Below are 25,865 nucleotides of genomic sequence, written 5' to 3' on the forward strand. Positions count from 1 at the left end.
AGCGAGCGGAGAGGATGAGCGGAAGAGCGACTTGGACTGAGGTTTTATTGAAAAATAAATAAAGTCAAACTGCTCAAGCCATTTCCTTCCTTGGTGGTCCTTGCAACCCGCAAGACGACAGCTTGAGACCGTCACAATACCATAGCTGCGTGCAGCGTGTGTCAAATATGAGTCATTAAATGACTCCCGCCTCCTGGTGGTAGAGGGCGCTAGTGATCCTTCTTGCGACTACTCGGCTGCAGAAGAAGTGAAATGAGTGACGTGATATGTGCTGGGACGGATATGACGGAACTTTTTAGGATGTATCACTCCTATGCTGGTTATGTAAACAACCGGGCTGAAATAAAGCATGTTCCAGTCCTAAATACCCAGTGTATTATTTATACAATAACACTTCATGGTGGCAGTGGTGGGATAAAGAGATCACCCACGGAGCAGAACGGGAGGGGGAGTTGTCTGACGATAATTCTTTCGTCGCCCGGGAGGAGCCGAGCTAACTGATAGCAGCGGCCTGCACGTCGCGAACAACCCAAACGAGAGCGCGGTATGGCTACACACCGATCCGACCATGAACTGGACCAGCAAGAGTGAGCAGCGTGTGTTTATTCAAATAAAACAGTTTTCGAAACTGGAATTTCAGTCGAAGCAGGAGGTAATAAAGGAAGTTCCCCATCGAGACTTTTAAAACTGAAGAAAGATAAGGAAGACTTCTTTAGACAAATTATCGATGCTTTTGATCAGAAGGAGCTGGCATGGACTATATTCATAAATAAAGGTAAGACCATAACTACGTTTTTTTTCAATTAAAAGTAGTTTTCATGATGGTATCCTTACATCACACTCAAATGTTTACTGCATGCCTTTGCTAAGTGCCGGAGTGAGAGGTTTTAAAAAATTTAGCGCATGCTTACTTTTACCGCATGCCTTTGGTAAGCGCAGGAGTGAGAAGAGCTTTTAAATTAAATAGCGCCCCGGCGGCAATTCAAGAAAATACGGTAAATGTTTAATGTATAAATATTAAATACATGTTTAGTGTATAAATAATAAATAAATGTTTAGTGTGTAAATATTAAATACATGTTTAGTGTATCAAAAAAAAAAAAAATATATATATATATATATAGAGAGAGAGAGAGAGAGAGAGAGAGAGAGAGAGAACCAGACTTATTAAGAGGGAACGTGCGCCCTCCTGTGGACTTCTGCTGCAACTGCACACACAAAGAACTTCATTACTTCCAAGTGTGCCTTATTTAGTGTCCCAGACTTCCAATTCCTCCTTTACATGTTTAGTGTATAAGTATTCATTAAACAACTGTTTAATATATGAATATTAAAAACTTAATTAGTGCATAAATATTAAATACATGTTTTAGTGTATAAATTATATATATATATATATATATACATATATATATATATATATATATATATATATACATATATATATATATATATATATATATATGTATATATATATATGTATAAAATATATATATATGTATATATATATATATATATATATAGAGAGAGAGAGAGAGAGAGAGAGAGAGAGAGAGAGAGAGAGAGAGAGAGAGAGAGAGAGAGAGAGAGAGAGAGAGACCAGACTTATTAAGAGGGATCGTGCGCCCTCCTGTGGACTTCTGCTGCAACTGCACACACAAAGAACTTCATTACTTCCAAGTGTGCCTTATTTAGTGTCCCAGACTTCCAATTCCTCCTTTACATGTTTAGTGTATAAGTATTAATTAAACAACTGTTTTAATATATGAATATTAAAAACTTAATTAGTGCATATATATTAAATATATATTTGGCGTATAAATTAAATATATATATATATATATATATATATATATATATATGTATATATATATAATATATATATATATATATATATATAGAGAGAGAGAGAGAGAGAGAGAGAGAGAGTTAGAGAGAGAGAGAGAGAGGGACCAGACTTCCGAATCCTCCTTTACATGTTTAGTGTATAAGTATTAACTAAACAACTGTTTAATATATGAATATTAAAAACGTATCAAGTGCATAAATATTAAATACATGTTTAGCGTATAAATTATATATATATATATATATATATGTATATATGTATTTTTATATGTATATATATATGTGTATATATATACATGTATATATATATATATATATATATATATATATAGAGAGAGAGAGAGAGAGAGAGAGAGAGAGAGAGAGAGAGAGAGAGAGAGAGAGAGAGAGAGAGAGACCAGACTTATGAAGAGGGAACGTGCGCCCTCCTGTGGACTTCTGCTGCAACTGCACACACAAAGAACTTCATTACTTCCAAGTGTGCCTTATTTAGTGTCCCAGACTTCCAATTCCTCCTTTACATGTTTAGTGTATAAGTATTAATTAAACAACTGTTTAATATATGAATATTAAAAACTTATTTAGTGCATAATTATTAAATATATATTTGGCGTATAAATTAAATATATATATATATATATCCATTTTCTGGCGCCTATCTCAGCTACAATCGGGCGGAAGGCGGGGTACACCCTGGATAAGTCGCCACCTCATCACAGGGCCAACACAGATAGACAGACAACATTAACACTCACATTCACACACTAGGGACCATTTAGTGTTGCCAATCAACCTATCCCCAGGTGCATGTCTTTGGAGGAGGGAGGAAGCCGGAGTACCCGGAGGGAACCCACGCAGTCACGGGGAGAACATGCAAACTCCACACAGAAAGATCCCGAGCCTGGATTTGAACCCAGGACTGCAGGACCTTCGTATTGTGAGGCAGACGCACTAACCCCTCTGCCACCGTGAAGCCCCATATATATATATATATATATATATATATATATATATATATATATATATATATATATATATATATATATATATATATATATATATATATGTATATATATATATATATATATATATATATATATATATATATATATATACATATATATACATATATATATATATATATATATATATATATATATATAGAGAGAGAGAGAGAGAGAGAGAGAGAGAGAGAGAGAGAGAGAGGGACCAGACTTCCGAATCCTCCTTTACATGTTTAGTGTATAAGTATTAACTAAACAACTGTTTAATACAAGCACATTAAAAACTAGTTTAGTGTTTAAATATTAAATACATGTTTGGTGTATAAATTAAATCTATATATATATATATATATATATATATATATATATATATATATATATATATATATATATACAGAGAGCGAGAGACAGAGAGAGAGAGTAAGAGAGAGAGAGAGAGACTTATTAAGAGGGAACGTGCGCCCTCCTGTGGACTTTTGCTGCAACTGCACACTCAAAGAAATTCATTACTTCCAAGTGTGCCTTATTTAGTGTCCCAGACTTCACATGTTTAGTGTATACATTTTAATTAAACAGCTGTTTAATGTATGAATATTAAATACCTGTTTAGTGCATAAATATTAAATACCGTATTTCCTTGAATTGCCGCAGGGCATATAGTATGCGCCTGCCTTGAATTACTGTCGGGTCAAACTCGCTTCACAAAATAATTAGCTCATGCTTAGTATTACCCGCCTGGTCAAACTCGTCATGTCACGGGTGTCACTTCCCTTGTCATCATTTTCAAAATGGAGGAGGCTGATTTCTATCATTTGAAATCGCATAAAGGGAAGAAGATTAAGAGCTTATTCAGTAGGATTTAAGGTCCAAGCTATTGAATATGCTAAAAAGAACAGTAAGCAACTATGTATTATTAATATACCGGTACCTGTGGAGAGGTGGGAGCCGACGGTCCGACAGACAGGCAGGGCACGCTGGAGCCCAGCTCAAGAGGAGACGGCGAGCGAGCGGAGAGGATGAGCGGAAGAGCGACTTGGACTGAGGTTTTATTGAAAAATAAATAAAGTCAAACTGCTCAAGCCATTTCCTTCCTTGGTGGTCCTTGCAACCCGCAAGACGACAGCTTGAGACCGTCACAATACCATAGCTGCGTGCAGCGTGTGTCAAATATGAGTCATTAAATGACTCCCGCCTCCTGGTGGTAGAGGGCGCTAGTGATCCTTCTTGCGACTACTCGGCTGCAGAAGAAGTGAAATGAGTGACGTGATATGTGCTGGGACGGATATGACGGAACTTTTTAGGATGTATCACTCCTATGCTGGTTATGTAAACAACCGGGCTGAAATAAAGCATGTTCCAGTCCTAAATACCCAGTGTATTATTTATACAATAACACTTCATGGTGGCAGTGGTGGGATAAAGAGATCACCCACGGAGCAGAACGGGAGGGGGAGTTGTCTGACGATAATTCTTTCGTCGCCCGGGAGGAGCCGAGCTAACTGATAGCAGCGGCCTGCACGTCGCGAACAACCCAAACGAGAGCGCGGTATGGCTACACACCGACCGACCATGAACTGGACCAGCAAGAGTGAGCAGCGTGTGTTTATTCAAATAAAACAGTTTTCGAAACTGGAATTTCAGTCGAAGCAGGAGGTAATAAAGGAAGTTCCCCATCGAGACTTTTAAAACTGAAGAAAGATAAGGAAGACTTCTTTAGACAAATTATCGATGCTTTTGATCAGAAGGAGCTGGCATGGACTATATTCATAAATAAAGGTAAGACCATAACTACGTTTTTTTTCAATTAAAAGTAGTTTTCATGATGGTATCCTTACATCACACTCAAATGTTTACTGCATGCCTTTGCTAAGTGCCGGAGTGAGAGGTTTTAAAAAATTTAGCGCATGCTTACTTTTACCGCATGCCTTTGGTAAGCGCAGGAGTGAGAAGAGCTTTTAAATTAAATAGCGCCCCGGCGGCAATTCAAGAAAATACGGTAAATGTTTAATGTATAAATATTAAATACATGTTTAGTGTATAAATAATAAATAAATGTTTAGTGTGTAAATATTAAATACATGTTTAGTGTATCAAAAAAAAAAAAAATATATATATATATATAGAGAGAGAGAGAGAGAGAGAGAGAGAGAGAGAGAACCAGACTTATTAAGAGGGAACGTGCGCCCTCCTGTGGACTTCTGCCGCAACTGCACACATAAAGAAATCCAATATTTCCAAGTGTGCCTTATTTAGTGGGTGGTGGTTTGTTAACATGTTTAGTGTATCAATATTAAATACATGTTTAGTGTATTAATATTAAATACATGTTTAGTGTATCAATATTAAATACATGTTTAGTGTATGAATATTTAATACATTTTTGGTGTGTGAATATGTAATAAATGTTTGCTGGATGATTATTAAATACATGTTTGGTGTATAAATTAAATATATGTTTCGTGTATGATTATTTAATACATGTTTGTTGGATGAATATCAAATTCATGTGTAGTGTATGAATAATACATATTTAGTGTATACATAGTAAAAATTTGTTTAGCGTATGAATATTGAATACATGTTTAGTGTATGAATAATACATGTATTGTGTATAAATATTAAATACATGTTTAATGTACAGATATTAAATACATGTTTAGTGTACAAATATTAAATACATGTTTAGTGTATGAATATTAAATACATTAGTGTATAAATATTAAATACATGTTTAGTGTATGAATATTAAATACATGTTTAGTGTATGAATATTAAATACATGTTTAATGTATGAATATTAAATACATGTTTAGTGTATAAATATTAAATACATGTTTAGTGTATAAATATTAAATACATGTTTAGTGTATGCATATTAAATACATGTTTAATGTATAAATATTAAATACACGTTTAGTGTATGCATATTAAATACATGTTTAGTGTATGAATATTAAATATATGTTTAGTGTATAAATATTTAAAACATATTTATAGTAGGAATAATAAACATATGATTAGAGTATAAATATTAAATATTTGTTTAGAATATGAATATTGAATACATATTTAGTGTATGAATATAAGTGTATTAGAAACGTAACTTTTGTAAAAAAAAAAAAAAAAAAAAAAATTCCCTAGGCCTCCGTCAGTCGTAACGACTATGGATACTGCGCCAGTCCAGAGGTGAAGTTTAAACTCAGCGACAACGCCTGCTGTGGCTGATGAGTGGGATGTGGGAGAGGCAAACAGGGCTGCATTTACTGCAGATGTAGCTGGAAGGCACAACTGCAGGAGTGCTTGTCTTCCGCTTGGTTCCATTTTCATTGGCTGTGGCATGGATCTTTTCCTCGCCAGTCTTCAGCTGTTTGTGAAGGACACTGCGCCATTTGCTGCGGTCAGCCGCTACATCTTCCCAATGTTCAGTGTTTATGTCCAGGGCTTTCATGTCCCGCTTGCAGATATCTTTGAAGCGTAGTTTCGACCGGCGAACAGCTCTCTTGCCAGAGGCAAGTTCGCCATACAGGATCTCCTTTGGGGTACGTCCATCCTCCATACGGCACACGTGGCCGAGCCAACGCAGCCTGCATTGGCTGAGCAGCGTGAACATGGTAGCAAGACCAGCGCGTTGGAGGACTTGGGCATTCCTCACCTTGTCATTCCAATGGATGCCGAGGATGCGGCAAAGGCAGCGCATGTGGAAGGTGTTCAGTTTGCGCTCCTGTTTGAAGTATGTTGTCCATGTTTTGCTGCCGTACAGAAGAGTGCTGACAATCCAGGCGTTGTACATTACCATCTTGGTAGGAGTTGTCAGCTTCCGGTTCTCCCAGACGCGGGTTGTGAGGCGCCCCAGGGTTGTGGCAGCTTTGCCGATACGTTTGTTGATCTCAACATCAAGGGACAGATTGTCACTGATGGTGGATCCCAGGTAAGTGAATCGGTGTACGATTTCGAGTTGGTGCTTATCGATTGTGATGGCTGGTGGAGTGTCCACTTCCTGACTCAGCACATTGGTCTTGTTTAGGCTGATGGAAAACCCAAAGTCTTTGCAGGCCTGGAAGAATCTGTCCATAAGGACAGATTCAGTGTGCGAAATGACGGCAGCATCATCAGCAAAGAGCATGTCCCGTATGATTGTCTCACGGACTTTGGATCTAGCTTTAAGACAGGCTAGGTTGAAAAGTTGGCCGTCAGATCTTGTACAAAGATACACCCCTTCTGTTGCAGTCTTAAAAGCATGTTTGATGAGCAGGGCAAAGAAGATACCGAAAAGGGTAGGAGCAAGGACGCAAACTTGCTTGACTCCTCTCGTAATGTCAAATTAACCATCCAGTATGCTACCCTCATACTGGATGGTTGCCTTCATGTCGTCATGGAAATATCTCATGAGGCTATGGACCTTTGGAGGGCATCCAATTTTCGGTAGATGCTGAAGAGCCCTTCTCTGCTAACCAGGTCGAAAGCCTTGGTCAGGTCAATGAAGGATATGCACAGGGGCTTCTGTTGTTCCCTGCATTTCTCCTGTAGTTGGCGTAGGGAGAATACCATGTCCCGCATTGAGATTCCGGGTAAACGCGCTCAGCAAGTTTCTGAAGCCGCACAAGTATAACACGGGCATAGAGTTTTCCTACCATATTCAGGAGGGAGATGCCCCTGTAATTGTTACAGTCGCTCTTGTCGCCCTTATTTTTGTAAAGGGTGACAATCTTGGCATCTCTCATGTCCTGCGGCACGGCTCCCTCTTTCCAGCACTGGCAGAGGAAATCATGCAAAGGCTGCAGGAGGGTGTCTTTACAGCTCTTGATGAGGTCTGGGGGGATGCCATCAGTACCAGGTGCTTTGCCAGTCGCTAAGCTGTCAATCGCTTTGTGAAGTTCAGCAAGTGTTGGTTCAGCATCTAATTCCTCAATGATGGGCAGCTGTTCAATGGCATCAAGGGCTGAGGTGACTACAGTGTTTTCCCTGGAGTAGAGTTCTGAATAGTGCTCTACCCATCTGTCCAACTGCTTGCCCATGTCAGTGATAACTTCCCCGCTGGTGGTCTTTAGGGGGGCTGTTTTGCTCTGTGTTGGGCCCAGAGCAGCCTTGATGCCCTCGTACATCCCTCTGATGTTACCTGAGGTAGCTGCAGACTGGATGGATTCACTGAGTTGTTGCCAGTATTCATTGGCACAATGTCTTGCAGTCTGTTGCACTTTGCTTCTTGTAGTTCTCAGTGCTTGCAGAGACTTCTCATTTGGGAAGCGTTTGTATTCAGTGAGGGCAGCACGCTTTGCTGCAATGACAAGGTCATCTCGTTGGACTTGGCAACAAACCAGTTGCTGTTTTTGAAGATCCTCCTCTCAAAGGTTGCAAGGGCTGTTTTCTGAACGACCTACCTGAGGTGGCCCCATTTCTCGGAGGCGGAGTAGTGATGTTGTTCTTCAGATAGGATGTTGTTGAGGGACATGGCAAACTCTTGTACTTACTCTGGAAGATGCATGCTGGTGGACTCAATGTGGGGCTAGCCTTTCTGTTTGGAGTTGTGAAACATTTTTGGTTGTAGCTTGATCTTGCAACAGACAATTGAATGGTTGGGTTCGCAGTCTGCGCTGGGGTAACTATGAATAACAAGCACAAACTTGAGCTTGTCGGATCAGGATCATGTTTGGTTGATGCCAATGCTTTGAGCGGGGATGGCGCCATGTCACCTTGTGCTGTGGTTTCATCTGAAAGTAGGAGTTGGTCACGCAAGGGTTATGGTAGGAACAGAACTCCAGTAGCCGTTGCCCGTTCTCTATGACCTTGCCAACTCCGAAGTGTCCAAGACAGGAAGGCCAGTCATGGTCAGCAGCACTCTCGCATAGAAGTCACCAAGGATGATGAGATGTTCCTTGGGGGGAATGTTCTTGATGACATCATTCAGGTTGGCATAAAATGCATCCTTCACTTCTGCTGTAGACATTAGAGTGGGGCCATATTCGCAGGCTAGGGTCACTGGGACATTAGAGGTGTGGAGATGGAGTGTCATCAGGCGTTCGGATCCTTTGTCTCCGTTACGACTCGGAATAAGGAGAGGACCTAGATGCAGAGAGGAAGTTCAAAAAATAAAGCTTTTATTTTGAAATGACTTTTTACCTCCAGAGCAAATAGTATTTCACACGAATAATCAAAATACGCGGAATATAATTCAGAGAAAAATGTAAATCAAAATCACTCCAAAAAATAGGAGGAATCTCTAATCTAAGAAAAAACTAACAAAAGTAGAATAAATATAAGAAATAACCAAAAGCGCTCCAACAGGAGGAAAAAACAAAAATGATTTACATATATACATACACTAAATAGGAATAAACAAAAAAGACTCAATCAAAACACAAACAATCACTAATTAGGTGGTTGAAGGATAACAAAGGGTGCTCGAAGGAGGAAAAAGGTAAACTCAAAATTACAGCAACATGACTGCTTGATCCAAAAAAGAAAACCAGAAAAAAAGGGCAAGACAAGGAGATAATCATGGACATGGGCATGGAGGCTAGAAAGGCACATACGACGAGACGATTTGGCACAGGACAAGAGGAGGCGTGAGCTTAAATAGGATACTGTATGGGGATACTGGGAAACAGGTGGAAACAATCAGGGGTCAGGGATGACGTCAGACTGGTGACACAAGAGGAATGGCCCGTGATCTGAAACAGGAGGATAGCTTTTCAAAATAAAACACGTAAATCACAAGACAGAAAAACCAAGACAAGACTTCCTTCACCGCGGTGTGACAGTCTCCTGGTTCAACCATCTTTAACAAGGTGTTCCTGACAGCGAATCCAACTCCATGTTCTCTGCGGTCTCCGGTACTCTTTCCTTGCCAGAAGAAGCTAAAGTATTTCTCCTTGAGGGTTCCCGAGTGGGCTAGGCGGGTGTCTTGCAATGCAGCTATGTCTACCTGGAGTCTCAGTAGCTCATTGTTAATGACAGCCGTTTTCTTTTTTTTTTTTTTCTAGCATCACTGATGTATTGGAGATCGTTTGAGTGTCCGGATGTCAAAGTTCGGACATTCCAGCTTCCCAGTTTTAGGATTGGGCACCTGGTTTTCATACATTGTTTCATGCTTGGTGCAGGTCTTGCAGTCTGCTTGTCGTTTTTTTTCCTAATCACCATGCACCTAATGTGGCGGGACAGAACCTAATAGGCTGGGGGCTGCCCAGCTTAATTCGGGCAGGAGCTGTCCAATGAAATTCAAGGATCTCTCCTTCCGTCGGAGCATTGTAATTTATAACCGGCAGACTGTTGCTTCCCGTTGTTTCCCGTTGTTTCCACGCTATGACACGAGGCTGGAGTGACCTCTACAGGGCGCAAGCCAGGGCAGAGTAGTATGGAGGTCATGCTGTTGCCTGTGCAGCAGGACCCCCCCTCTTCACACTGATGATGGATCCAAAGAAGCAGCAAGAGCTGGTACAATTTGGCACCAACAGTGTCGCAGGAGTTGCCAGTGCACCGCTGTAGTCAGCAGTGGACCACCTTAGGGTCTCCGTCTCCTGATTTTTTCCCTCAGGGTTTACTCCCGAAGCCTTCCCCAAGAAAGGTATGCCACAAGGCAGGGGCGGTTTGGATCTGAGTTTTCCTTTTCCTAGATGGGTCGCCTTACTGGGCTGACGGGTCCTATCTATCCATGCAGCAGGTTGTATTGGGTTACATTTGACCAGTAGCAGGGATAAGACCTGACCTGACAATAACACAATGAAAATAATAAGGGAGTTATTATTAATTGGAGCGAGTATAAATTGGCTTGTGTGGACGTTTCCTGCGTCTCGCCCGGCCGGCTACTTCTGACCACAGTATCACACAGCTCAGGATACAGGTTTGACACAGTATTTAATACATCTTTTACTTTACACAATTGTCCATCTTTCCAGCTTTTCAGCTGTCCCTTGTTCGTCTCTCTGCCTCTCTCCTGCGTCCTCATGCGTCCCTCTCCCGTTCATGGTCTCCAGCGCTGCTAATAAAGGGAACAGGTGATTAGATAACTCCTTCCAGCTGAGGTATCCACTCACCTGTTGGCTGCTTCATAGCCGGCCCCTGCACACACCCCGCCCGCAGGGGACGCGTGGAACACGCCCCTCTCCACATGCCTCCACCGCCAGACACAGGCCGGGCACCTGTCCGGCCGTGCCCACTCCCCCTCACCCTCCCTTCCAATAGCGGAGCGAGAGAGGAAGTTGGCCACGGCCATCTGCGCTCCCGGCCTATGGACCACCCGGAAGTTGTAGGGTTGTAATGCGAGATACCACCGGGTGATAAGCGTATTGGCGTCCTTCATACGGTGGAGCCACTGGAGAGGTTTGTGATCTGAGCAGAGACTGAAGGCCCGTCCCAGCAGGTAGTAGCAGAGGGCCCCGACCGCCCACCGGATGGCGAGGCACTCCCTCTCCACCGTACTGTACCTCGCCTCCCGGTCCGACAATTTCCGGCTGATGTAAAGTATGGGGCGATCGACGCCCTCCACCCGCTGGGTCAAAACGGCCCCCAGTCCCCGGCCCGACGCGTCCGCCTGCAGACAGAAGGGAATGTTAAAATTTGGCATGCGCAGTACCGGCTCCTCACAGAGTGCTTTCTTTACCTCCTCAAACACCTGCTGGCACCGCTCCGTCCACTGGACCTGGTCTGGAGCACCCTTTCGGGTGAGGTCTGTCAGTGGGCTGGTCAGGTCCGCAAACCGGGGTAGTAGCCCGCCAGTTCCAAAAACTGCCTCACCTCTTTTTTAGTCTTGGGGGGTGGACAGGCCGCAATTGCTGCCGTCTTGTCAACCTGTGGCTGCAGCCTCCCCCCCCCCAAGTGGTACCCCAGATACTGTACCTCCCTCCGGCCAACCGCGCACTTCGCCGGGTTGGCGGTGAGCCCTGCCCGCCTCATGGACTCGAACATCGCCCCCACCCGCCGTAGGTGATCTTCCCAGCTGATACTCTGGATGATAACATCATCCAGGTAGGCAGCCGCGTATGCAGCGTGGGGTCGCAGCACCCGGTCCATGAGGCGCTGGAACGTGGCAGGCGCACCGAACAACCCGAACGGGAGCGTCACAAACTGGTATAAACCTTCGGGAGTGGAGAAGGCCGATTTTTCCCGGGACACCGGTGATAAGGGAATCTGCCAGTAGCCCTTGGTTAAATCCAGTGTCGTGAAAAAACGAGCAGTGCCCAGCCGATCCAGAAGCTCGTCGACCCGAGGCATTGGGTACGCGTCAAAACGTGACACCTCATTCACCTTGCGGTAATCCACACAGAACCGCACGGACCCATCCTTCTTCCCTACAAGAACAGTAGGGCTGCACCATGCACTCTGGGATTCTTCTATTACTCCTAACTCCAGCATGGTTTTTAATTCGTCCCGCACTATTTTGCGTTTGTGCTCGGGAAGCCTGTATGGCCGAGACCGCACCGTAATCCCCGGGCTGGTCTCAATATGATGTTGGATGAGATCCGTGCGCCCGGGCTGCGAGGAGAACACATCTGCATAGCGCCGCTGTAACTCAGCAACCTCTGCTCTTTGAGCCAATGTGAGCTGGTCATCACAGGGAAGAGGAGAAGAAGAAGCAGAGTGCGGGATCTCTGGCCTCAACTCCTCATCCTCTCTCACTACCGTCACCATGGAGACAGGCTCGGCCTCCCTCCATGCTTTCAGTAGGTTTACATGGTAAATTTGTAAGCCTCCACCTCTGTCCGAGCGCCGAACCTCGTAGTCCACATCATTTACCTGCCGTGTGACCTCAAAGGGTCCTTGCCACTTTGCTAGTAATTTTGAGCTGGAAGTTGGGAGTAGTACAAGTATTTTTTCTCCCGGTGAAAATTTTCTCAGCCGGGTTCCCTTGTTGTACGTACGCTGTTGCCGTTGCTGGGCGCGGAGCAAATTTTCGCGTGACAAGTGCCCCACCTGGTGGAGTTTTGCTCGCAGGTCCATAACGTATTGTATTTCGTTTTTACTGCGGCTTGAATCTTCCTCCCAGCTTTCTTTTATTAGGTCCAATACGCCGCGCAGCTTCCTGCTGTATAACAACTCGAACGGTGCAAAACCGGTAGAGGTCTGGGGTGCCTCCCGCATCGCAAACATTAGGGGATCCAGCCATTTATCCCAATTAGGTTTGTCCTCGTGCATGAACTTACGGATCATGGTTTTCAGCGTTTTATTAAACCGTTCCACCAGCCCGTCAGTTTGTGGGTGGTATACACTGGTGCGGATCGCTTTAACCCCCAATAACCCGTACAGTTCCTGTATCGTGCGTGACATAAAGGACGTGCCTTGGTCCGTGAAAATCTCTTTCGGGATTCCGACGCTGGAGATGACCGTGAAGAGTGCTTGCGTCACACTCTTGGCAGAGATGGAGCGCAGAGGCACTGCTTCGGGATACCGCGTTGCGTAATCCACCAGAACTAACACAAAGCGATATCCCCGTGTGCTTGGGTTAAATGGTCCGATGAGGTCCATCCCAATTCTTTCGAACGGGACCTCCATGAGTGGTAATGGGCGCAAAGGGGCCTTCGGGACGGCCACCGGGTTTACCAGCTGGCAATCCGGACAGGCAGCACACCAGCGGCGTATATCTGCCCGGATGCCTGGCCAATAGAAACGGACCGTGACCCGATTGAGTGTTTTCTCGTACCCCAAGTGGCCAGCGAGGGGATTGCAGTGCCCCGCCTGGAAAACCATTTCCCGGCGGGGTTTTTGCACCAAAAACTGGGTGGACTCCTCACCTGTTTGAGTGTCACGTCTCACTCTATATAACCTATCCCTAATAATCACAAAGTGGGGGAATACCTGCGTTTTCCCCGGACGCACCAGCTGACCGTCTGTGCAAACCACCTGGTCCCAGGCCGCGCGCAAAGTTTCATCGCGGGACTGCTCAAGGCGAAAATCCTCCGTGGACCGCCAGCGGAGGGCCGGTGGGGCCTCCCGCGAAGCCCCTGCCGGTTCCCGCCTGTCAGTGCCGGATGAATCCGCGTCGCCAGCGAGTACTGCGCGGATATTCCCCTGTCCTACAGTCCGTGAACGCATCCCCACACATTTTGTCACTAACTGGCTAAACCCCAGCCAATTTGTTCCTAAAATTATGGGATGCGTAAGGTGCGCGCTTGCGGCAACCTTAACATTATGCTTTTGACCTTCATGCCAAATTTCCACTGGCACAATCGGGTACTCGTGCACATCCCCATGAATACACCTAATTCTTCCCAGTGTCGCCTGCCTCAACACCCCGGGTCGAACCAGGTTTTGGTGCATCATGGACTGTTTACAGCCCGAATCCACCATCGCCCGGCATGTACTCCCTTGTATTCTTACTGGGACACAGTACGTCTCCCCCGGATCGGGGGCGGGTGCTGGGACCCCGACAACCCGCATCACATGCCCCACCTCCATTAAGGAGCACTTCCGGCGAACGTGACCGGGTTGACCGCAACCCCAGCACACCGGCCCGGGTGTCTGATGTGCACTCTGTGAGGGAAGCCCTCTCTGGACAGCGCTGGTACCCTGAAACTGACAAGGAGAAAGCAGATTATATCCCCGGTCCCCCCCCACCCCCCTTGTTGGATGTGTGTGTGTGTGACTGGGTGCGTGGGTGCGTGTGTGCGTGTTCGAGGAGGGGACCTGCTCCATGCTTCCAGGTCCTCCGGCCAGGTGAGGGCGCTGCTCCAGTGTCATCCCGTCTGGTGGCGTGAGTCGTCGGTGAAGTGCTGGGAGGGCCTTTTCGGCTGCTTTCGTCGTCGCTTCCCTCTGGACCGCTAGGTGGTCCTCGGCCAGTGTCACCGCTGTTTTCACGTCGGCAGGGCAATGGCACCTCACCCACGCGGCTGTCTTGAGCGGAAGGGCGTCGACGAACTGCTCCAGCAGTATTCCCTCCACCTCTCCGGGATCCCGCCCATTCAGCTGGAGCCACCGGGCCGCCGCGTCTCGCATCTGCTGCGCCAGGACGAAAGGGCGGTCCTCTTTGCCCTACTTCATTGCCCGGAACTTCCTTCTGTGATCCTCCGGGCTGCTGCTGACCCGATCCAGGATGGCGTGGCGCAGGTTTGCGTACTGCTTCCGGGTGGCTGACGGGAGACTCAACGCCGCCCGCTGCGCCTCCCCCACCAGCAGCGGCAGCAGCTTCACTCCCCACTCTCCTCGCGGCCATCTGCATGAGGTCGCTGTGGCCTCGAAAACGTCCAGAAACGTGTGGGGATCTTCTGCCTCCCCCATTCGCTGCATGTTGGCTGCTGCTCCTACCGTGGATCTGTCCATCAGCTGCTGGATCAGCTGCGTCTGTTGCTGGCTTGCTGCCGATACCTCGGCCAGCACTTGCCCGAGCGCCTCCAGGGGTGATGTGGTGGACATCGTCGTGGTTCGCTTAAGTTGGGTGCCAGTTGTGGACGTTTCCTGCGTCTCGCCCGGCTTCTTCTGACCACAGTATCACACAGCTCAGGATACAGGTTTGACACAGTATTTAATACATCTTTTACTTTACACAACTGTCCGTCTTTCCAGCTTTTCAGCTGTCCCTTGTTCGTCTCTCTGCCTCTCTCCTGCGTCCTCATGCGTCCCTCTCCCATTCATGGTCTCCAGCGCTGCTAATAAAGGGAACAGGTGATTAGATAACTCCTTCCAGCTGAGGTATCCACTCACCTGTTGGCTGCTTCATGGCCGGCCCCTGCACACACCCCGCCCGCAGGGGACGCGTGGAACACGCCCCTCTCCACAGCTTGCTATGCCGATGACATTTTAGTCTATCTCGGGCAACCAACATACCCTTTTCCTAAATTAATGCAATCTTTAGAACAGTATGGTCTATTATCAGGATATAAAATCAAAATAGGAAATCAGAAGCAGTGACCCCCTGTTATGGCAAACAGTCTTTTAAATACCTGGGCATAATTCTATCAAAAGATCTTAAAAAATTATCAGTACACAATTATCTACCCATACATAAAAACATAAAAGATGACTTAGCACGATGGAACTCAATTCCTTTTTTTTGCCTTAGCTGTAGAATTGATTGTATTAAAATGAATGCACTTCCTGTCAGAGTTATTTGTTGACGAACCCCAAGATGCAGAGATGGAGGCAGGCATGGAGTGAGCAAACATGATTTAATAAAGATACTAAGACAAAATCAAACAAAGGGTTCAAACCAAAAGCGCGCACGTGGTCGGAATAACAAACTAAGAGAGCTAGCACTGGGAGCTAGAAAAACAAAAAGGAACTTTAGCATGGAAGCTATAGGATAACAAACAGAAAAACTGGAAATAGCTATGGCTAACAAAAACAGCTTACCGCTACGACGACCAGGAAAAGATGTAGCACAACAGGTAATATCTGAGATGATGCCAGACACGACAGGTAGCAAAGACACAAGAGTGACATGAGGTAACGACAATATAAATGACAATACAATGATCCAGCAACTGACACAAGACAAAGGAGTCACAAATAAGAGCCGGCTGATTGGCAACAGGTGTGGCCAGATGCCAATCAGCCGCAGCTAAAGGGGAACACATCACTCAGGGAACAAGACAGGAAGCTGACAAATTAAGAGCACAGGAAATACTAAAACACAGGAAACAGACAAATGCAGAGGAGAAAACTAAAACATAGACAAACTGTCAGGGGCAAGCCTGACACTTCCAAGACTGCTGTACCTATTTCAAACCCTACCAATAGAGATCAACAAAAAACAATTCAGCTTCATGTAGTATAATGAAAGATTAAAAAATGCTCAGTTTTGAAACTATTAAAAGGACACTTTTTTTTTTTTTTTTAGAAAAACCCAGACTTCTATCGATATCTGCAGTTGCATCATTTTGTTAATATGAAGGTGAAACATGTAACACAGTCAAGACAAGCATATGTTTAATTGAACTGTTTACAAAAGTTTACAATTCAGAAACTATTGATAGAAGTGTTTCATGCTTGTATAAGAAATCATATTCAACTTTATATATTAAAACAAAATGGGAGAAGGAAGGAGGGATAACTACATCTGAGGAAGAATGGACAATGAAATGGAGATATCAATGGACTTGTAGCAGCTCACCCAAGTGGAGAGTTTGGCTGGGAAAGTTTTATTCCACCTTCTCAGAAGTCTCAGTATGATAACAACTCCCCTGCCTGTTGGACATATTGTGGGAATCTAAAGGCAAACCACTAGCATGTTTTCTGGGACTGCTCTGCCATAAAGGACTATTGGAAAGAGATACACCAAGCTCTACAGGATATTTTCAAATCACCCCTTGAAAGTAACATTCTGTTTTTCACACATCGCACCTCAGGATTGGCTGAAAAAGGAGAAATACTTCATGAATATCCTACTAGTGGTTTGTAAAAAGAGCATTACCAGGAAATGGATATTACAGGAGAGCCCAACTTTGAAGAAATGGATGGAAATCACAATGGACATTTATAAAACACAGAAGATAACAGCTTTTATTATTTATAAACTAGAGAAATGTACTTCATACTGGGAATACTGGGTTGATTATGTCACGCCACATAAGACTAATTTTATGTTTTTCTAATTAGTGATTAAACTGTTTAAAAAAAAAAAGATTACTCCCTATATGTATATAGTTTTATCTGTTTATATTATTTGTTATTAATATTATTATTACTTTGTTTTTTGTTTTCGTTTTTTTGCTGTCTTTCTTTTTTTGTGGGGGAGGGGTGCAGGTGTCATCGTTGGGAAATAAACAAAAAATAATATGTTGATCTTTCGGGCAGACAATAGATGTATGATGTATGCACATATGATGTAATGGATAACAATGTCAGCTGATGGATGTCCATGAAAAAAACAATAATAATAATTTGTAAGTAAAAAATACATTTAAATGAAATAAGAGTAGTTGTAGTAGTGACTTCTGTCATGCGGACTGTAGCCTCCACATGAGAGAGAAGTGAGAAGAAGATTGTGTGAATCCTGCCTTCCAGTCCCAGTGTGCTGACATGACACTAGATTGCTTCTCCCTCATTATCCAGCCTGTCAATCTTGGCTCAGCTCATTTCTGACACTCCATTTGTCACATCTGGCAAATTTTGTTCACATTTTGTTTGTGTTTTCCGCTGTTTAATGTTTGAATTCCTGTCCTGTGCTTTTATTTTGGTGGCTCTCCCAGTTTTGTTGGTGTTTTCCCGTGGCAGCTTCACTTCTGTCCCCGAGCATTTCCCCTCACCTTTTTTCTGTTTGCAATCAAGACTATTTCAATTGATCCTCTTGCTACCTTTGTTGTCCGGACATTATTCTTTGTTCACGGGTGACTATCCTTTTAGATGTCAAGCTCGAGTACGCACATATTTTGTGGACGCCGTCTGCTCCACATTTCCTGTGAGTGTTTTGCTGGGTTTCAGCGGTTTGTTTTGTTGTCTTCACAGTTCCCTGTTGCTCTCGGTTTTTGTTCGTTTATCAGTAAACATCACTTTTTTTTACTGCATGGTGCCACCTGGTTCATCTGCATCAAATCTTTCCCTATTTCCGATTTTTGGTGAATTCTTGTGAAATTTCCACTGTCATGTTACTCTTTAGGGCTTCACGGTGGCAGAGGGGTTAGTGTGTCTGCCTCACAATATGAAGGTCCTGAGTAGTCAGGGTTCAATCCCGGGCTCAGGATCTTTCTGTGTGGAGTTTGCATGTTCTCCCCGTGAATGTGTGGGTTCCCTCTGGGTACTCCGGCTTCCTCCCACCTCCAAAGACATGCACCTGGGGATAGGCCCCTCCCACCTCCAAAGACATGCACCTGGGGATAGGTTGATTGGCAACACTGAATGGTCCCTAGTGTGTGAATGTTGTCTGTCTATCTGTGTTGGCCCTGCGATGAGACAGCGACTTGTCCAGGGTGTATGCCACCTTCCACCCGATTGTAGCTGAGGTAGGCAGCAGCGCCCCTCGCAACACCAAAGGGGAATAAGCGGTAGAAAATGGATGGATGTTACTCTTTATAGTTAATTAGAAAATTAAGAAAATATTTACTGAGTCCTGCTGCTAGTTCACTTTTTGTGGAGTCATTTTGCTACCTGTCAAGTAGGGAATTTGTTCTTAAATATATATAAATAATCCTTAATATTGGAAGGCATAGTGATTAATTTATTTAGCAGAGCATTAAAACTTGAATCCGACAAAAAAGTAAACACAAATGCTGTCTTCCTCGCTGCTAAAACATGATAGCAACATGTATCTGCTAGCCCCCACTTCTCACAATGTGGCGAGGTAGATCTATAAGAGGCACTCTAATATGGTACTTAAATCTCTATTTTTAGTCTTATTATCGAGGAATATTGAGGTCACACTTATATTAGAAAAATTTATGTCAAAGTTTCGTCCAGTATTCTGATGATGATGATGATGATGATGATGATGATGATGATGATGATGAATCTGTGTCCAAACTCAGAGTCCAAATTTTGTTAACAATTGTATTACTTCATATTTTTAATTGGAGAATAACATCAATAAAATGCAATGGAAAAAATGTGTGGAAAAAAATGAAAAAATTAAGATGACCTCTCTTTAACAATGGAAAAATAGAATAAAAATTTTGCAACATATATAATATTCATCATGCACAAAAGTGCACTAATAGCTTGTTTTAAAATGTCTCTGACAATCTTGCACTTTCTGCTTTGGAAATGACATGAATGTTTGTGCCACTGCTTAATAAATACACTTTTGCTAATTTGACTTAGTTGTGGTTTCCCTCTCTGCATGAAAGTTTAAAGGTAGCATATATGAATGCAGTATGAAGAAGAATGTTTGAATGTAGACACATAGAATCATCATACTGCTGTGATTATATGCATCAAGTGTTCATTCAAGGCTAAGGCAAAATATCCACATATATATGCTGTATCGTGATGTGGACTAAACATATTGAGATATTAATAAAAGGCCATATCGCCCAGCCCTAGTTAGAATGGGATTTATTTTGTGTAAATATATCAACCGTTGTGTCTTTCATAATGATTGTGAAAAATAGAAAAAAAAACCCAAAAAGTGCAGTTCACCTCTAAATTCCAGTGATTATATTCAAGACTTGAAATGTATGAGCATGAAGTGATGAAGCCTACTTGGATGAGAGGACAAAGGTCTTGTAAGACAAAGTGAAGAGTCCAGTTGTGATGGATTGAATGCCCTGAGAATAAAATGTTGTGCTTACTTGGACTGTGATGAAGCTGTGAGGACTCAGGTGGTTTGTCTTCATGCTCTTCAGTCTTCACAGAGACAACAGTCAGTGGAAACTTGCTGACATCAGCCTCCTCCTGCCCTACAGGACACTCTCCCTCCTGACTCATCCACACTTCCTCCTCTTCCTCTTTAATGTGAGAGGGCTGCTGGACGTCTGTTGGGTAAATAAGTAAATAAGATAAAGAGAGAATAGAAATAGTTTTGAACTGACACTGTTAACACAATGACATTATTTGTGTTCTTTTGTGTGTTGTGTTAAAAGTGTGTAGCAAAACAACCAATGAAAATACAGGAAATACCCATTTGTTTCCTAAAATAATTCAAAAGTGGTACAGTGAGTACAAAAACAGACTTGGAAATTTAATGGGGGGCAATTTGAAAAGTTTTTATAAATACGAGGCATCATTGATTGAAGCATTCTTAACTTCACTGATGTAAAGTGTGTAAATATTTAATTCTGTATACGGTCTATTACACATAATCTTTATCTCTAAACTTAACGATAATATTTTAATGACATTGTCATTAACATAACTTCAATATAATGGAAATAAAAAAAAATCTAATACCAAAATCACTTAAAAAAAACATTCATCGTTTGTTTTTGTTATCATGCAAAATACGTTTTGGTGGTCATTTTGTTGGCTGGGCCAAAAGGAACTTTTACCAAAAGCATGTTTTACTATGTGCTTTTTTATGGAGTATCTTCATTAACAATTCCTCTTTTGGTATTGGAGACCATCTACGACACGCTGAAGGAAAGTCAGTCACCTTTATGTTCTTTTAATAAATCAAGTGTTGACTACTTTGGTTATTGAAAATAAATGTTTACTTTCACTTATTGATGCATGTAGGTCAGAGTCAGGAAGGGAAATTATTAGATTTGATTACAGTATAAAATGTACTTGGTGAGTGTGTGAGTTTTGCGTAAACATGTTGATACAGGTTTACATCTTCTTGGGGACTGGAACACAGATATGTCCTGAAAGGATGCACCCATTTTTAAAACCTTCACTAAGCTGTGCCACCAACATTGTCTCACTTAGCTCATTAAGCAAACTACCAGGGTGAGTGAGTCCTTTTAAACCTTCATAGACCTCCTTGTTACTTCTGACCAGTCTCAGATCACCACAAGTGGAACTACTGTATGCGGCTTAAGTGATCATTCCATCAATTTTTGTACCTGCAAAGAACATAGAACCGAGGATGACGGCCACAAAACAAGCAAAGCTACAATCCTCAAGACCTAAACTAGCAAGGCTTTCAATGACAAACTGCCAAATTAAGACTCGCCCAGGTACTTGCAGTTCTAGGTGGAGTGGGTCTTTCAGGATGCTCTCTGCTTTCCTGAGACAGCGGGAGCTGTACAGGTCAGCCAGGGAGGGGAGGGGGCATCCGATGATCTTCTGGGCGGTCTTTATGACCCTCTGGAGCGCCGTTCTCTCTGCGGCCAAGCAGCTGCTGAAGCACACGCAGATGCAGTAGGGCAGGATGCTCTCAATGGAGCACCAGTAGAATGACATCAGCAGTTCCTGAGAGAGGTGCTTGTTCCTCAGTATTCTCAGAAAGTGCAGTCTCTGGTGTGCCTTCTTGATGGTAGCCGTGGTGTTGGTGCTCCTGGATAGGTCGTCGGCCAGGTGGACTCCCAGGAAGCGGAAGTCAGAGACCCTCTCCACGCTGTTATCGCTGATGATCAGGCTGAGATTGAATTTTTTTTCTCCCCCCTCCTCCCCTGTTTCTCCCTTTTTTTGAAAGGGGCGCCGGAAGTTGTCAGACCCGTCAGCGATCCTGTTCTGTCTCCCTGTAATGTTGGTCTGCTCTTGAATGGGATTGTGCGGAAAACTTTCTTTTCTTCCCCTGGAATTATTAAAGTATTTCTGATTTTGATTGTGTTTTTATTGGCCGTCTTCAAAAGTAATGATTTTTCCGGTGCAATTTCTTAAATTTTGATTCGCCGAAAGTTTTATCAGTCACAAATACTGCCTCAGTTTGCACTCCGACAACTTTACCGTGAGGGGGCTGTCAAAATAAATACTTTAGAGAGACAACAAAACTTTGCTAATTAGTACTAATAATCTACATTGATTGAGACATTGCTGGACAGCAGAGAAGTTACTAAATCCAAATAAAAGTTGAATATATTTTTTAAAGATATCTGGCTTGTATCTTCAGTAGAGATGTTAATCGCTGAGAATTTATCGATATGATACCCTAATTGATATTCCTTATTGATACCAGTATTTATCGGTACTACATGTCATTTGTGGAAATACAAAAGTCAAAAAAAAGGCTTTTTATATAGCATTCCTATTAGCACAAGAGGTTGAACACCTCCAACATGATTTTCTGTAACATCAGGGAAGTTGTTTATCAACAGCTGTTTATTTGAAGTCTTAAAGAAGTCAACTATGTGTGCAGTACAGGGTGAAATCTTCTCTTCTTGTCAATAACACACACATCAAACTTTTGTTGCTTCCTTATTTGTCATTATTCAAAGCTGATTGTAATGTGTAGCAGCGGCAGCTGAACTCAATGTGACAACGTGTCATAGTTACCTCAGTCAGCTGGAATTAAAAATACAAATAGTTGTGTCTTTAATCCAGAATTTTCACGGTCCTCATGGACAACATAATTAGGAACCAGTATTAATTAAAAAAATGGTACTTTGTGTACATCTCTTATCTTCACCACTAAACCTTTGAAATATGCTGACATATGTGCTGCTAAAGGTAAATAAACAGTAGCCATATTGAATGTTTGCCTTCATTTGACCACGTGAGGTAAGGAGGACGGCCTCTAGGTCACATGGTTACACCCCAGCAATTACACTGTTGATGATTGATGAGCATTCATTTTTAAATGGTGGTGATAAAAAGCAAATATATCTCCATCTTTAGTCATAAATGTGTCCCCCGGATGAACATGTGTCACAAACATTGTATTAGATGATATGTGGATGTTGTGCTTACTTGGACTGTGATGAAGCTGTGAGGACTCAGGTGGTTTGTCTTCATGCTCTTCAGTCTTCACAGAGACAACAGTCAGTGGAAACTTGCTGACATCAGCCTCCTCCTGCCCTACAGGACACTCTCCCTCCTCTTCCTCTTTAAAATAGGGGGGCTGTGGATGTGTGAAACTGTCCCCCTGCAGATGAGGGAGACATTCTTCTTGGTGTTCCATCAGCTGATGGATGTCTACAGGACACAAACAAAACACATTTTAGGGACGGCGTGGCGCAGTGTGGAGAGCGGCCGTGCGCAACCCGAGGAGCACGGGTTCAAATCCCACCTAGAACCAACCTCGTCACGTCCGTTGTGTCCTGAGCAAGACACTTCACCCTTGCTCCTGATGGGTGCTGGTTGGCGCCTTGCATGGCAGCTCCCTCCATCAGTGTGTGAATGTGTGTGTGAATGGGTAAATGTGGAAGTAGTGTCAAAGCGCTTTGAGTACCTTGAAGGTAGAAAAGCGCTATACAAGTACAACCCATTTATCATTTATTTATTTTAACTACTACAGGACTGTCTCAGAAAATTAGAATTTTTTTATAAAGTCCTTTATTTTCTGTAATGCAATTAGAATTTTGAAAATGTCATACATTCTGGATTCATTATACACCAACTGAAATATTGCAAGCCTTTTATTATTTTAATATTGCTGATAATGGCATACAACTTAAGAAAACTCAAAAATCCTATCTCAAAAAACTAGAATATTTCCTCGGACCAAGTAAAAAAAAAAAAAAGATTAATAAGAGCAAAACAAAATCAAACATTTGAAAATGCCAATTAATGGACTCAGTACTTGGTTGGGAATCCTTGTGCACTGAATACTGCATCAATGTGGTGTGGCATGGAGGCAATCAGCCTGTGACATAGCTGATAAATGGTAAATGGTTCTACTTGTATAGCGCTTTTATACCCCTTTTTAAGGAGCCCAAAGCGCTTTGCAACTATTTTCCACATTCGCCCATTCACACATACATTCACACACTGATGGAGGGAGCTGCCATGCAAGGCGCTAACCAGGACCCATCAGGAGCAAGGGTGAAGTGTATTACTCAAAGACACAACGGACGTGACTAGGATGGTACAAGGAGGGGATTGAACCAGTAACCCTCTGATTGCAGGCACAGCCACTCTCCCAACTTCACAACGCCATCAGCTGAGATGTTATGGATGCCCAGGATGCTTCAATAGCGGCCTTTACCTTATTTGTATTATTGGGTCTGGTGTCTCTCAGCTTCTTCTTCTTCACAATACCCCACAAATTCTCTACGGGGTTCAGGTCGGGGGAGTTGGACAGTAATGCCATGGTCAATACACCAGTTACTGGTGGTTTTGGCACTTTGGGCAGGTGTCAGATCATGCTGGAAAATTACATTCTAATCATATAGCTTTTGCACACATAAATAACTTGTCAAACCTGCCAGCTAGCAGGCTAGGTTAACAGCGTCAGTAACCATGGTAACTGACTCTGACTTTGTCTTACCTCTCTTGTTTTTGGAGGTAAAACTCTCGAGCTTTGCATTCTCAGAACTTTGCACTTAACCTGCTCTCTGGAATATTCCCCCGGTGACTGTGTAAGTTTTGTGTAAACATGTTGATACACATTGTTACAAACATCAACCTCTCATAAATATTGTGTGTCTGACAATCTCTCCTTCTTATCAACAATGTAAAACAATCAGTGCATCATCCTCACATGACAATTCATCTTCCTATAGACAATCTATTCAAGATTTGTGTTAAAAATAAAAATAAAGTTAGTAAAGATGTGAGGGTAAGAAGTAAACAAACCTGTTCTGTGTAACACAACTTGATGTTTTTCATGTTGTCGCTCCTTCTCCTCTTTTGTTGGACAAAGTTCCTCCTCGTACTCTGCTGTCGTTCTTTGGCACATTTTCACACAATCACAACACTTTACACTCACACTTGATCTCTACTTAGTGATGTGTTTTGATCACTTCCGCCTCTCTTTGTTAGCAGCTAACAAGCTAAGCTAACTAGCAGGCTAAGCTAGCTCGAGAAGCATCAAAGTGCGCTCAGACTAATACAACCGGATGCAAACAGTTATTAACGATGTTTACTCTATTTACTAGAGTGTAATAAAGGACATATATGTGTACATGGAGGCACAGATTAAGAACACTGAACTGTGACGACTGCAATAAGGTCTTCACCGTCAGACGCCATCTTGCTTTATCCTCGCCGTGTTTGGTTCGCGCGCAGTGTTGTCAGATCTCGCGAGAGAAACAAGTAAGCAGATCTTTTCCAAATCTCGTGAGAGGAATAAGTACAACCAGCTTTCCACCACCGGTAAAACTATTGTATTATATACTATTTACTTATTGTGAAAATAAAAGTAAACTTGTCCATTTCTAATTTTCAAAACAGACATCAAACTTATTTTCCTAAAAATATTAAAATATTTAACAATGTATTGAAACAACGTATCATAAAGAAAGAAAAAAAAGAAACAAAATAAAAATTACACTCATGATATTATTTTTGTCTTTGATGTTAATCGTTTTTATAATGTATTTTAGAATGTGGGAGGTTGTCATGTTCTTTCTAAATTTCCTCTGGCTTTATATATTATATCTATCAATCTATATAATATATATATATATATATACGTATATATATATATATATATATATATGTGTGTGACGTTTGGGTGGCATCGCCGCGTGTGTTTGCGTTCTCGTGGTGCAGCAGAGATGGAACACAGCGTTGAGGTAGGAATGATGATTTATTCCTAACTACAAGAACAAACTAATAACAGAAATACTGGCACATAGGCACTAAAGACAAAACAAACAGAACTAGCGTGGA

The 25,865-nt window shown here is 42.9% G+C and overlaps 1 protein-coding gene across 5 annotated transcripts; it reads right to left on the reverse strand.

Annotated features, from left to right (window-relative positions):
- Window positions 1–8,453: 8,453 nt before the first annotated feature.
- LOC133542096 (uncharacterized) lies at window positions 8,454–25,243 on the reverse strand. 5 transcript variants are annotated; one of them, XM_061885942.1, is made up of 5 exons: window positions 24,828–25,243; window positions 24,238–24,302; window positions 23,001–23,225; window positions 20,003–20,185; window positions 8,454–8,912 (listed from the first exon to the last, which is right to left on the reverse strand). In XM_061885942.1, exons 3-5 carry the CDS (start codon window positions 23,209–23,211, stop codon window positions 8,629–8,631), a joined length of 678 nt encoding a protein of 225 aa, XP_061741926.1. In that variant the 5' UTR covers window positions 23,212–23,225; window positions 24,238–24,302; window positions 24,828–25,243; the 3' UTR covers window positions 8,454–8,628. The 5 variants fall into 5 exon arrangements, with proteins under 5 accessions (XP_061741926.1, XP_061741927.1, XP_061741925.1 ...); XM_061885943.1 differs by having other exon boundaries at window positions 24,238–24,397; XM_061885941.1 differs by lacking the exon at window positions 24,238–24,302.
- Between the last annotated feature and the right edge of the window lie 622 nt (window positions 25,244–25,865).

Source organism: Nerophis ophidion, linkage group LG24, assembly GCF_033978795.1.
Source record: "Nerophis ophidion isolate RoL-2023_Sa linkage group LG24, RoL_Noph_v1.0, whole genome shotgun sequence".
NCBI classification, from domain to species: domain Eukaryota; kingdom Metazoa; phylum Chordata; class Actinopteri; order Syngnathiformes; family Syngnathidae; genus Nerophis; species Nerophis ophidion.

Excerpts from the sequence above, each read along its gene's own strand:
- LOC133542096 (XM_061885941.1), bottom strand. The coding sequence starts at position 24,930 with ATGTGCCAAAGAACGACAGCAGAGTACGAGGAGGAACTTTGTCCAACA. Across the intron at positions 23,226-24,827 it reads AGTTGTGTTACACAGAACAG|ACATCCATCAGCTGATGGAA; the intron begins GTTTGTTTACTT and ends TGTGTCCTGTAG. Across the intron at positions 8,913-20,002 it reads ACAGCTTCATCACAGTCCAA|GTCCTCTCCTTATTCCGAGT; the intron begins GTAAGCACAACA and ends CTCTGCATCTAG.